Consider the following 14551-nt stretch of genomic DNA (forward strand, 5'->3'; position numbering starts at 1 on the left):
TCAAAAAATTAACCCAGTACCCATTAAGAGTATAGCATTGTGCTAGAAACTGTAAAGAAATATGGCAAATTACTTCATACAAATATACTTACCTTCAGCTGAAACCCAGTTTCATTCACAGTTTCCTTCCAGTTACCTTCCTAAAAATTAAAGTTAATTTTAGAAACCATTACTGCAAAGCAAAACAATACATTAAAAAATTCCAAAATAATTCAGTATTATTTTGTTCTTATTTCAAGGGAAATGGCAGAGAAAAGTTTGCAAAAACTCTTTCATTATAAAATTAAACATAAGGGACTGGAGTTGTAGCTCAGTGGTAGAGCGCTTGCCTAGCATGTGTCAGGCACTGGGTTCAGTCCACAGCACCACATAAAACTAAATAAATAAAATAAAGGTATTGTGTCCTTCTACAACTAAAACAAAAATTTTTAATTAAACATATAGTTCAGATTTCAAAAGATAAAATAGAATTTGGACCCAAGATTTTAGAGATTAGGGCTTCAAAAAACTGATGACTAATTTTGATATCATTTAAGTGATACCAAAAGTAGTATCTTCAATTAAGTATAAAAATGCTAACCAAGCTGGGCATAGTGGCACACGCCTGTAATCCCAGAGGCTGGGGAGGCTGAGACAGGAGAATCTTGAGTTCAAGGCCAGCCTCAGCAATCATGAGGCACTAAGCAAATCAGTGAGACCCTGTCTCTAAATAAAATACAAAATAGGGTTGGGATGTGGCTCAGTTATTGAGTATCCGTGAGTTCATTCCCTGGTGCCAAAAAAGAAAAAAAAAAAAGCTAACCAAAAGAATACTGCAATTGAATAATAAACAATTCAATAAATCCAAACCCAACCCAATAAATTGCACATAAAAACCTGCTCCAAAAACATCCTTAAAAATAAGCATTATAACCATATACTTTGTATACAACCAGAGATATAAAAAATTGTGCTCTTTATGTGTAATATGAATTATTTGTAACACATTCTGTTGTCATTTATTTTTAAAAATCAAATAAAAATTGGGGAAAAATAAGCATTAAAAAAAAAAAATTAATTGGGTGGTGTAAATTTCTATACTCCTTTATTGAAAGTTCTATTTCCTAGCCAGGTACAGTGGTGCATGCCTGTAATCCCAGCAGCCCGGGAGGCTGAGGCAGAGGAGGATCACGAGTTCAAAGCCAGTCTCAGCAAAAATGAAGCACTAAGCAACTCAATGAGACCCTGTCTCTAAATAAGATACAAAATAGTGCTGGGGATGTGAGTCTGTGGTTGAGTGCCCCTTAGTTCAACCTCCGATACCCCACCCCCACCACCACCAAAAAAAAAGAAAAAGTTTTATTTCCTAAATATTACCTATGGTTTTAAAATAATTGAATATTATTAATATTAAATATTAATTTGTTAATCACCTTTATATGCATGTATATTCTTGGCTAAGAAAAAAGATGAAATCATATTTACAGATTTTTAACATTATGCTTTTTTTTTTAACTGAGGACCTAGCACATGCTAAGCAAGTACTCTACCACTAAGCTACATCCCGTACTTTTGTTTTAATTCAGAGAACTTTTTAATTCTCACTAAATGCTGAGGGTTTCAATAAATTGCTCAGGCTAGCCTCAAATTTTCACTCATCCTGCCTCGGCCTCCTGAGTCACAGGGATTATAGTTGTGAACCATCAGGCCCAGTTTGAACAATATACTTTTGTGTGTGTGTGTGTGTGCGCGCGCTGGGGATTGAACTTGGGGGCACTCAACCTCTGAGCCACATCCTCAGCCCTATTTTGTATTTTATTATGAGAGAGGGTCTCACTGAGTTGCTTATTAGCACCTTACTATTGCTGAGGCTGGCTTTGAACTCAAGATCCTCCTGTCTCAGCCTCCCCAGTCACTGGTATTACAGGCATGCACCAGAGCTCATGGCTTGAACAATATACTCTTGTAACTCATTAAATTATCTTAATTTTTTACCCACTTTTGACTTGTGTTACTGCCCACCCATGAATTATGTTTGAGGAGTTGAGATAAAGAAAACAACAGGTAGGCCTAGCAGAATTATAGAACTTGGCCTAAATTATAGAATTTCAGTTAGGGAAAACTGAAAGTATGTTCATGTGGTGGCGCAGACTTGTAATCCTAGCTACTCAAGAAGAAGCTGAGGAAAAAGGATGGCAAATTCCAGGCCATCCTGGGCAAATTTAGTAAGACCCTGTCTCAAGTCAAAAAACCAGAAGGGCTTGTGATGTAGCTCAGTGTTTCAGTCTTCAGTGCTGATGGAAAAGGGGGGAATATTTATATGTATGTGGTTGTTTCTCTTTACCTAAAGTATTGGTAAATTAATCTCTCTCAATCTCTATTTTTCGTATATTTTTCTAGGAAAAACAAATATCCCAGCATCTTGCGATGTTCTAATATTTAGATACTTCTACAATACAGTTGAGGCTATCCTGAAGTTTGGCTTTAGTACAAATGAGGTGAAGTGTTAACCTGGCATTATTGCTGCCTCCATTGGGTCTGTTATCCTCATTTTACCCTCCCTGAAGCTTTGAAAGACTCACTGTTGCCAGTCATAGTGGCACATGCCTATAATCCCAGCAACTACTGATTCTACTGCCTCAGCCTCCAGATCACTGGGATTTCAGACACCTCCGTAGCCAACTTCATTTTAATCTTTAAAGTGTGCTCCTTATACCTGGCAGAATAGCAAACACCTATTATCTCAGAGACTCAGGAGACGAAGGCAGGAGGATCACAAGTTCAAGACCAGCCTCTGTAATTTAGCAAGACCCTGTCTCCAAACAAAAAGTAGAACAAAAAGGGTTAGGGATGTAGCTCAGTAGTAAAGCATCCCTGGGTTCAATCCCTATCATCAAATACATAAATAAAAATAACAGCATACTCCTCAAATAATTCTTTATTTCCTAATTTTTTAAAGTAATTTTAAGCCAGTTTCATAAAACAAAATACAGTTAATCTTAAAAAGAGGGCATGTGTGGCAGGTTATAGGCACACACCTGTAACCCAAACTCAAGAGGCTGAGACAGGAGAATTGCAAGTTGGAGGCTAACCTGGGCAATTTAGCGAAACCCTGTATCAAATTTTTTAAAAAATAAAATAAAAAAAGGACTGGGGATGTAGCTCAGTGGTAAAGCCACCCCTAGGTTCAATCCCCAGACCAAAAATAAATACATAAAATAATCAAAAGGAGTTAGGGGCATAACTCAGTCATAGAGCCAACTGGGTTCAATCCCTAGTACCATGGGAAAAAAATCCAATAATGATAAAATACAAAGGATTTAATATTTTTATTCATGGAAAACTTTTAATCTAGGCAAACAGGAATATATTTTATTTCTATCTCTTCTGCATTTTAGGAAATTGCCTTAAAGAAAAATTTACTGCATTACCAATAATAACTTAAACTATTTCTTCAAATTTATATCATTTAGATAGTAGAATCAATTTAAATGCTTTAATGTAACAAAGGAATAAGTAACAGTTAAGGTAAGTTGGTTTTATTAAATTTCATTACACAGCAACACCACATAAACAACTTAAGTTGCCCAGTAAATTCTTTGTAAATTGAGTTTTTAAAAGATGAAAACTTCTAGTAGTTCATACCTGTAATCCCAGCAGCCCAGGAGGCAGAGGCAGGAGAATTGCAAGTTCAAAGCCAGCCTCAACAACTTAGAGAGGCACTCAGCAACTTAGCGTGACCATGTCTCAAAATAAAAATAAAATAAAAATGTGATTCAGTAGTTACGTGCCCCTAGGTTCAATTCCCCATACCAAAAAAAAATAAATTAAATTAAATTAAAGCCTTAAAAGTAAGGAGTTATAAATTTTTTTCAATATAAAGAATTCAATTTTCTAAAATCTATAAAGAGCCAGACGTGTATCAGTGTTGCATGTCCATAATCCCACAACTCAGGAGGCTGAGGCAATAGGATTGCAAGTTTGAGACCAGTCTCCGCAACTTATTAAGACACTAATTGGCGGACTGGGTCCACAAGCAGGTCTGGGGGTAAAGGGTTTTGTCGCTTTCGGAAGTTTCTTCAAGCAATCAGTATGTCAACCAACACAGATTTTTTCTTTTTCTTCATATGATGAAGATCAGGGATCTAAATTTATCCAAAAAGCTAAAGAAGCACCATTTGTACCTATTGGAACGGCAGGTTTTGCAGCAATTGTTGCATATGGATTATACAAATTAAAGACCAGGGGAAATACTAAAATGTCCATTCACCTGATTCACATTCGTGTGGCAGCCCAAGGCTTTGTTGTAGGAGCGATGATTCTAGGTATGGGCTATTCCCTGTATTAGGAATTCTAAACCTTAGAAGAAGAGATGCTGTCTTGGTCTTGTTGGAAGTACTTGTTTTTGTTATGTTAAAGTTATATGTTTATGTCAAAAAATAAATCCCTTGAGTGGGTTCAGGCTGTAACACAGTATTTTGAATAATGGCTTTTTTTCTTGCCCACTTGATTTGCCTGGTTATCAAATTATTAATGACTTCACTGACTAGGTCATTCAGGGAAGTCAAGTTAACACAAAAGTTAACTGGATAGTGTTATAACACTCACCTTCTTAAGTGCTTATACAGAAATTACTTCTAAAGACAAAAGGCCAGTCCTGAAATATTCCCCATTTACTACTGAATATCATACACATACTTTGAATGTTGGGTAGGAATCCTATTTAACCCAGTTAATTTAACTTTTTTCTACCTGCCTGGTGATCTGGTTTAAGAACTTCAGTTTTTTAGTATTAGTTGGCTCTTAAAGAACTATTTCATATTTCACAAAAGTGCATGAAATGTAACTTATAAATCTTCCCACAACTGAGAGAGAGAGAGGAAGGGAGGGAGAGTTTGTGTGTGTTTAAACCATACCTGGAAAGCTCATAACAGAACTGCATAAAAGTAGTATTTATTTCAGAATCACACTTATAAACATAATAATTTAATTATTGATTCCGCTTTAGCTCTTTTATAATTGCAGAATTATATTTTTGCTGTTGTATTAGAATAATTTTTAAATGTTATCTTGAAAGAGAAATATTTATTTTAAGTGCTAATACAAAGGTAAATTAAGAACACAGTTTTAATGTGTGCAGTATATTTATTTTCTCTGTATGAATTGCAAGTGTTAAACAAATTACCTAAAATGGAAGTGATTGCTGGTTTTGAGCAAGCTGGTCTGGTCAGACATTATATACAAGCTTTGGTAAACTACAGCATGCTTTAGTATACTTGTAAAATTCCCTTGTCTAACCTGAACTTACATTTCATGGTGATAACATGGTATATGTGTTGTTATTAAAATAACGAACACATCAAATGTCTTGTGTCTGTTTGTTTGGAAAAATAAATCATTCTTCAGAGTAGCACAAAAATTAGGTTCCAAGAAAAAACAATGGTTTATGCTTTTTTTAACTACCATTAAAGAATACCTATGAAATGGAAATAATAAATAATATATATTGAGTAAAAAAAAAAAAAGACACTAAGCAAATTAACGAGACCTTGCCTCAAAATAAAAAGGGCTGAGGATGTTGTTCAGTGGTAAAGCCCCCCTAGGTTCAATCCTAGTAGCAAAACAAATTTTAAAATAAAATCTAGAAAGGTTTTAAGTATAGTGTTAACACCATAATAGCACATTCTCCCCATTAAAGTAATTTACACTCTTTGATTTTAGGAACTGGAACGAGCATGGAGAGAATATGATAAGTTGGAATATGATGTAACTATTACCAGGAACCAGATGCAAGAGCAGCTAGATCGCCTTGGTGAAGTTCAGGTATAAAAGTGTTAATATCTTAACTGGTTTTGACTGATATTATACATCTGCCTCACTACATACCCATGTACTCTTAACAGTTTTTACATTTTGGCTACCTAAAATGTGGATTTGAAGATGGGCTAAGTGACACATGCCTATATTTTCAGCAACTCAAGAAGCTGAGGCAGAAGAACTGCAAGTTTGAGGTCAGCCTTAGCAACTTGTCAAGACTGTCTCAAAAGATAAAAAGGCCTGGGGATGTAGCTCTGTGGTAAAACACCCCTGTGTTCAATCCCTAATTCTGTAAAAAGAAAAAAATGTTTATTTGAATATGTTCACTGATAGGAATTTTATTCCCAATTTTATTCCCCCTTGTTCACAATTTTAATGCTTTATTCTAGCTGGGCTCATAGGTGCATGCCTGTAATCCCAGCAATTCAGGAAGCTGAGGCAGGAGTTTCAAAGTTAAATATCCACAATTTAGTTCAAGAGCAGCCTACGAAATTCAGCAAGACTCTTCTTCAAAAAACTAAATCACAGTGGGTCAGGAGGCCAAGACAGGAGGATCGCAGGTTCAAAGCCAGCTTTTGCAACTTAGCAAAAGCCTATCTCAAATTAAAAAATATAAAAAAGATTGTGTGGCTCAGTAGTTAAGGGCCCCTGGGTTCAATCCCTAGTACAAATAAAGAAAAATGGAGGGAGAGCGGAAAGGAGGGCTGGGGGTATGCCTCAGTGATAGAGTGCCCCTGGGTTCACTCTCCAGTATCCAAAAAAGAAAAAAGTTATTTATTCTGTAGGGTAAATGCTAAGTTTGGGTTGTTTTTTGCTGAGCTCTGTCAGTAGTTTCTATAAATTTGACTTCATATTCTTTCATTAGTCCATCCGTATCACTTGGTATTGAGTTGTGAATTTATGAAATAATGGTTATAATTTAAAATAATATAACCCATTTTGTATTAAATTTATTTTTTACTAAACTATATTTAGTCTACTATCTTAATTGACCTATTAGAATGGGGAACATACAGCATCATTTGGTGGTATAAAGATCTCGTTTGTAAAGAGGCAGATCTGAAATCAAGTTCCAGGGGTTAGTTTTCTTATCTGTAAAATAGAAATTAGAAGATCTGTCTTAAAGTGTTGCTCTGAGGGGAGATAATACATTTTATAAAAATGATGCCACTATTTGGTTATGACCCTATTAAATATGATTATCTGCATTGGAAACCCAGTCACTGGACTTACCAGAGAAATCAATGCAACAGATAAAAGATTAGTAAGGGCCAGACAGGAGGATCATAAATTCCTGGTCAACCTCTGCAACCTAGCGAGACCCTGTCTCAAAATTAAAAAAAATAAAAGGACTGAGGATGTAGTTCAGGGTAAAGCAACCCTGTGTTCAATCCTTAGTACCAAATATATACATATACATATATATATATATATAAAAGCCACAAGTAGTTATGATATTCTTTGAAAAAAAAATCTGGAAGACACATTCTGTGCATGGTAGACCAATGGAACCAGGATAGAACTTAGCAAGCATGAATATGTGACCCTGTCTCAAAATAAAAAGGTCTGGAGATGTGGCTCAGGGGTTAAGCACCCCTGGGTTCAATCTTTGGTACCAAAAAATTCATAAATAAAGTTTAATATATAAAGTAGGCATAGTATAAGATTAACAGCAATAATACATAATACAATAGAACAATTTGTAAAAATCAATAATTCATAAGTATTAAATAATTTTATTATATAATTATTATCATTGTTCTGTTTATTTAAAACTTATGAATTATTTATTTCTGGAATTTTCTATTTAATACTTTAGGATCTTGGTTGACTGTAGGCATTCAAAACTATGGAAGGCCAAATTAAGGATAAGAGAGGGCTACTGTATGCTTTCTATTTCTTTTGTTCTTCCCCTCAGAAGTTGGTTTTTGTTTTGACTTGGGATTAGTGAGTTTCTATTGTCTCTTTCTTCCTGTATTTTTTCCATTTTTAGTCCCTTCTAACCAGTATGCCTTCCTGGGATGATGCTAGGCAAAGCTATTAGAAAGATGCAGAATGTTACACTTAAGTCTGAAAAAATAAAATATTTTCTTTCTCTGCTTTAACTTTCATCTTTTCCACTAGGGTTGCAAAATTACAAGCATCACGTAGGTCATATTAAATATTCTTTCAATTAATCCATTGTAATTCTCATTTTTAAATATATAATTAGTGGAATTATAACTGACTTTTTTTCTTGCATGTGGTCTACCATTTTTACTGATAGACTGAATCAGCAGGAATTCAACGTGCACAGATTCAGAAAGAACTTTGGAGAATCCAAGATGTCATGGAAGGGCTAAGTAAACACAAACAGCAAAGAGGCACTCCAGAAACAGGTAAATTAGCTTTGCTTTTATTTTGTCGTAAAATGGAATAGTGCACATTTTTTAGTTTCTTTTTTCTTTCTTTTTTGTTTTGTTTTGTTTTGTTTTGATTGTTGATTGGTTGGTAACAGGGATTGAAACCAGGAGTGCTTTACCCCTAGGCCACATCCCTAGCCCTTTTATTTCTTCTTTTGAGGCAGGGTCTCATTAGGTTTCCCTGGTTCTCCTACAACTTGAATTCTCCTATCTCAGCCTCCAGGGATGCTGTACCACCCACCTGTCTTTTGTTGTTTTAGTGTAGGTTTTACATCAGAAAACAAACACTCTTATAACAATGAATTAGTACCTAAGTTTATAAAGTAAAATCAAAAGCTCTGCCAGCCCTACCTACACACACACACACACACACACACACACACACACACAAACATTGTTTATAAATTGTAAATGTTTAATTTGTAATTAAACATTTTAAAAAAACATTTAATTTAAAACAAAAATGTAAAAAAGAAATTTAATTTAAAACAAAAATCATTGTTTATAATTATAAACATACACAGTATTTTGGCGTTAGGAGTTGTTTTTGTCTTCAGCTTCTCTTCTGAATTTTATTAGAGGAAAAAAGGTGGAGGGAGTTGTGTTATACCTATTTTTCCACAATGCTTTTTTTTCTTTTTCATGATACATAAACTGCCTAAGTATTCATTATATAACTGAACTATAGTTTAAGCCAGGGGTGGTGGCAATGCCTGTAATGCCAACAGCTTGGGTGGTTGAGGCAGGAGGATTGTGAGGTCAAATCCGGTCTCAGCAACTTAGCAAGGCCCTAAGTAACTCAGTGAGACCCTGTCCCTAAATAAAATACAAAAAGGGCTGGGGATGTGGTTCAGTGGTTAAGCACCCCTGGATTCACTCCCCAATACCAAAAAAAGAGAAGAAGAACTCTAGTTTATTTATCCATTACTATATTGATGGACATACACTTTGTTTCTAGTAACAACAGAATACACTTGCTAGTACTTAGTAAATTCCAAGAAGTGAGAAATAAGCACCTATCTTCCATTTTGAATGGATATATCCAGATTGCTCTTCCAAAAGATATCAAATTATGCTTGCACCAATAATATTTGAGGAAACCCATTTCTTCATGCTCTTGTCTAAATCAAATATTTTAATGTTTTTTAAAAATGTAATTGACCTCAAATTCTAAATATATTAATAGAGAGACTCAACTGAAGTCTGCATTTAAAATAAGTGAAATGAAATTATTCTTATAGATTTAGGAAAATGTGTTTAGTGTAAGTAGTTACGTTTTCTAATATTTTCTAATAGGTATGGCAGGATCAAAACCTTTCTCTACAATTAAGTACAAAAGTGAGGTAAGCTGGGTTTTTTTTTTTTCCTAACTATACATTATTTTAAATGTTGAACACATGAATTATAAGTAATTATGTTTTCTCTTTTCTAACCATAACAAAGATGTTTTTTTAAAATATATCAAAGTTATTTGAATCTTGAAATTTGCTTCAGTAATTTGGTACTTCTAACATTTTGCTTCCTGTAATGTAAAAAAAAAAAAAGTAGTGCTTTTCATTCATGTTAGATCTTTAACATTGTCATTCTTTTTCTAAGTAATTTGAATATTTATCATGGTTTCTTATAGTTTGTAAAATTTGTAGGATGATTGATAAGTTTACTTGGTCTTATGCATGGCATTAAGAAAACAGCACTACAAAGAGATACTGTCAACCTAAGTGAAACAATCTATGGTTTTTGAATTTTGTGTGATGTCAAAAAGAAATGTTTCTTTTTCTCTCATAAAAATTGCAAAAATATTAATAAGATTTTTAAACTAATTATTTCTTCTCATTTTTAAACGAAATGGAGTAGTTTCACTCAGTAATCTGTTTCATTGTTGAGTTTTAGTGTAAAACTACTTATATGTTATGGGAAAATAAAACCAAAAACACTTAAAACCCAATTATTAGCTATCATTAAAATCTTGGCTTTCACTTTTCACTTTGAGATTTTGGCTTGGCAGTATCCCTTTAAATATCTTAAAGTAAATTTAGGTTAATATACCATTGCAAAGAATTTAGATATGCTTAATTTAATCTGCTTGTCTAAATAAGGTGACTATTCTACAATCTTTAGGAAGAGGAAGTAGTCCCACCTCGTCCTCCACTTCCTCGGTCCTATGACTTTACAGAGCAGCCTCCCATAATCCCCCCTCTGCCCAGTGATAGCAGCTCCTTGCTCTGTTATAGCAGGGGCCCAGTGCATCTTCCTGAAGAAAAGAAGATTCATCAAGTTCAAGGATATCCAAGAAATGGATCTCACTGTGTAAGTGGCTGGAATAGCCACAGAATAATCAATCAATCACACATGCCCTCTCATTTTTGAAAATTAATTTATTTTATATTCAAAGTATAGTTTTATAATACCAATTTTAGCTGGAGCTTTTGTTTTATATATAGTTTTATCATTTGTGTTTTTCCTATTTTGAGTTTATCATTCTCACTTTTTAATATTTTCATAATCTTAATGTTTCATAATTTCATAATGTCTTTTCATAAAATGGTTACTTTGTACATGTTGAAAGAACTATACCTTTTGAATTTCCATTTTAGAATGTTAGAGGCATAATCATGGTTTTTGTTGATATTGTTGCTGTTGAGATGGAATCTAAGTTGCCCAGACTAGCCTGGAACTTGAAATCCTCCTACCTCAGCCTTCTCAGTAGCAGGAATCTTTAGGTCAAAAAGAATGGAGAATGAAAAAGGTTTATACTAGAAATGGCACAAGAGTTAAGACTTAGGAAGCTTGGTATAGGAAAACCCTTCAAAGATATGCACATTGCCAAGGAAAGATATTACCCCTGGGACATGGAAATAAGAGGTTTGGAATTATGCAAATAAATGTGAAATGTAATTGTCAAGGAAAAGAAAATAAGAAAAACAGTTGAGCCAGACACAGTGGTGCAAACCTGTGATTCCAGAGGCTAAGATAGATGAATCACAAGTTTGAGACCAGGCTGGACAACTTGGTGAAACCCTGTCTCAAAATCAAAAATATAAAGCACTGGGGATGCAGCTTAGTGGTAAAGCACCCCTGGGTTGAATCCCCAATACTGCAAAGAAAAAAAAATGAATAAGCTAATTGTGAGAAAAAATAAACTGTTTCCTGAGAGAAATTCACTGCTGGGATGTATCTCACTTAATCAGATCACCTTTTAAATGAAAATTGTATTACTGAGTGATAAGATTATTTTTAGACCTAAGATATACCATAATAAGAATGTGATTTTGCAGCAAAGGATGGCTTAGTGGTAGATCCTGTATGTTAGGCCCTTAGGTTCAATCCATCCCCAGCACCAAAAACAAAAAGTGACTTTGTCCGTAACAGAAATATTCTTAATTTTAAAACAATAACTTTTACTAATTAAAAAATCTTTCAAATTACTTTTTTCTACTTAGTTGTTCTTTATGTATTAGTTCTGTTATATCCAGGATAGCCAACTGGGACTTGTAGTTTTTAAGAGTTTGATTTGAGTCTTTTTAATGGTAAACATTTTTTAAATGAATTTATAGCCAGATGTTAGTGGCACAGGACTGTAATTCCAGTGATGTAGGAGGCTCACAAATTTCTAGGCCAATCTTGGCAATTTTAATGATACTCTTCTCACAAAGTAAAAAGGACTAAGGGTATAGTTCATATGCCCTTGAGCTCAGTCCCAAGAATCACAAGAAAGAAAGAAACTTGTTGCTTTTTTTTTTTTTAATTATTATTTGTCTTCTTTTCAAGGGTCCAGACTATAGACTCTACAAGAGTGAACCAGAGTTAACAACAGTGGCAGAGGTTGATGAATCTAATGGAGAAGAAAAATCAGAACCTGTTTCAGAGATGGAAACTCCAGTTATTAAAGGTCAGATATGTTTTATCTCCTTTTTTTGTTTTGTTTTCAGATACCTTAGTATTATATTCAGTTTACATGTTGACCCAGTACCCATACAGATTCACAGTCCTTTATCTGAAACTTTTGGAGTCTCATGAATTTCTGATTTGGGAAATTTTCAGATATTAGGAAGATAACATTGACGAAAAACCATACGTCATCTCAAATAGGCATGAGGCAGCACCCTTTTTTAAACTCATTGATGTGTCTGGAATAGTCATCTTAAGTGGAGTATAGACTAAAAAGTATCAGATCAGGTTAGGTTTTACTGAAAAATAAGTTGATGCCAAACTTTTTAAAAGCTTTGCATTTACTGAGTTATTTTTTCCAATTTCAAAATTATTCTTGAGTACAATGGCTAAAACAAATTTTCACACACTTGTTTAAAAATAAATTTCAAAATAATACTTTTTCTTAACTATACAAACTCTTCTGGTGGTAATGTTTAATGCTGTTCATTCTTCAAGAAGTCAGTGTCGTAAAGAAAAGGATAGCCAAGAGGATTCTTCTAGATTAAAAAGATTTTAAAAGAAAAAACTCAGGCTGGAGATATAGCTCAGTGCTAGAGAGTTTTCCTAGCATGTGGGAACACATAGGTTCAATCCCTTCAAAAACAAAGATTATGAAGTAGTGCTTGAAATTTGTCTGGAACATTATTTAAAAGGAAGAACTATGGGCCGGGGTTGTAGCTCAGTGGTAGCATGCTTGCCTAGCACATGTGAGGCATTGGGTTCAATCCTCAGTGCCACATAAAAATAAATAAAATAAAGGTATTATGTCTATCTACAACTAAAAAATTATTTAACAATAAAAAAAGGAAGAACTATAAAAACATTCTTGGGACAATTCCGGAAATATAAACATGTTCTGGATGTTAGCTAATAGCATGATCATATTACAGTGGTTACGTAGAAAAATATAAGTGAATTCTGAAAAACTTAAAGAGAAAAGTATTGGCAGCTTATTTTGAAATGATTCACCAAAAAAAGTACATGTGTGTATGTTTTCATATTTATTCAAAGATATAGCAAAGATGGCAAAGTATAAAAATTTTCATAAAAATAAATGCTATTTATTATTTCCTGACTGATTCTCATAGTCTGCTGAAGGATCATAAAGTTAAGTATGAAAAACACATAAAAGGTAATGTTCACATAGATTTTTCCATAATTGGAGTATTTTTCTGGGTCATCTAACATCACATTGGGATGGGGGTTTCTGGCAATTGAACCCAGGACCTTGTTGCATGCTAAACATATATATATATATATATGGGACTAGGCATTGAACCCAGGGGTGCTTTACAACTGAGCTACATTCCCAGGCCTTTTAATTTTTCTTTTGAGACAGGATTTCACTAGGTTGCTTAGGGCCTCACTGAATTGCTGAGGCTATCCTGGAACTTGTGATCCTCCTGCCTCAGACTCCCAGGTGTTCACTTACAGGTGTACACCACCTGACCCGGCAAAACTTGATATTTATATTATCATTTGATGGATATTATTAGATATGTGGGGGAGCTAGACTACAAGCAAAGGAAAATAATATTTTTGGTAATATGGCCAACTTCAACTTCAGCCAATTCTCCAACAGTGTGTGATTACAAATGCAGACCAACGGCTCTTTTTTTGGGGCGGTGGGGCGGTTCAGGGATTGAACTCCGGGCACTCAACCACTAAGCCACATCCCCACACATCCCCAGCCTTTTTTTTTTTAAAAAAAAAAAAAAAAACAGGATCTATGCTGAGTTGCTTAGCACCTCATTGCTGAGGCTGGCTTTGAACTCACAATCCTCCTGCCTCAGCCTCCCAAGCTGCTGGGATTACCGGCATGTTCCACTGTGCCCAGCCCAATACCATTTTTAATATTTTTTTCCTTGTTTTGGGGTTTGATTGTTTGTTTTAGAAACGTCAACCAATTGAGAAAAAATAAAGAAAGGAATACTCAGAGACCAATAATTATATGAGGATCTACAAGTTAAAGTGGAGCACTAGAGTCAGCTTTCATCTTATAACAGGACAAAGTTCAGAGCCTGAACATATTAGGAATCTTGTTAGGAAACATTGTCAAATAAAGTTGGACCCTTGGGGCTGGGGATGTGGCTCAAGCGGTAGCGCGCTCGCCTGTCATGCCTGCGGCCCGGGTTCGATCCTCAGCACCACATACAAATAAAGATGTTGTGTCCGCCGAAAACTAAAAAATAAATATTAAAATTCTCTCTCTTCTCTCTCTCTCTCTCTCTCTCTCTCTCTCTCTCTCTCTCTCTCTCACTCCCTCTCTCTCCCTTTCTCTCTCTCTCTCTAAAAATAAAATTATTAAAAAAATAAATAAAGTTGGACTCTTAAAGGACTATACTTTCAATGAAACTGGTTTGTTGTAGTTCATACAAATGTAAAATTTCTGCCCATCAGAATAAGGGAAAATACTATCAATA

The 14551-nt window shown here is 34.5% G+C and overlaps 1 protein-coding gene across 9 annotated transcripts in view; it reads left to right on the forward strand.

Annotated features, from left to right (window-relative positions):
* The window catches only part of PLEKHA5 (pleckstrin homology domain containing A5), a 253380-nt gene that overhangs the window by 218728 nt on the left and 20101 nt on the right, over positions 1 to 14551 (forward strand). For 6 of the 9 annotated variants that reach the window (XM_081310688.1, XM_081310693.1, XM_081310690.1 and 3 more), the window contains 4 exons: positions 5701 to 5802; positions 8063 to 8174; positions 9495 to 9541; positions 11967 to 12087. In XM_081310688.1, the coding sequence (XP_081166814.1) occupies positions 5701 to 5802; positions 8063 to 8174; positions 9495 to 9541; positions 11967 to 12087 (382 nt within the window). Of the gene's footprint in view, positions 1 to 5700; positions 5803 to 8062; positions 8175 to 9491; positions 9542 to 10316; positions 10506 to 11966; positions 12088 to 14551 lie in introns of all 9 variants that reach the window. The other 3 variants (XM_081310685.1, XM_081310687.1, XM_081310686.1) reach the window with 2 other exon arrangements.

This window comes from Spermophilus citellus (genome assembly GCF_964194105.1).
Source record: "Spermophilus citellus genome assembly, chromosome: 10".
Lineage (NCBI taxonomy): Eukaryota > Metazoa > Chordata > Mammalia > Rodentia > Sciuridae > Spermophilus > Spermophilus citellus.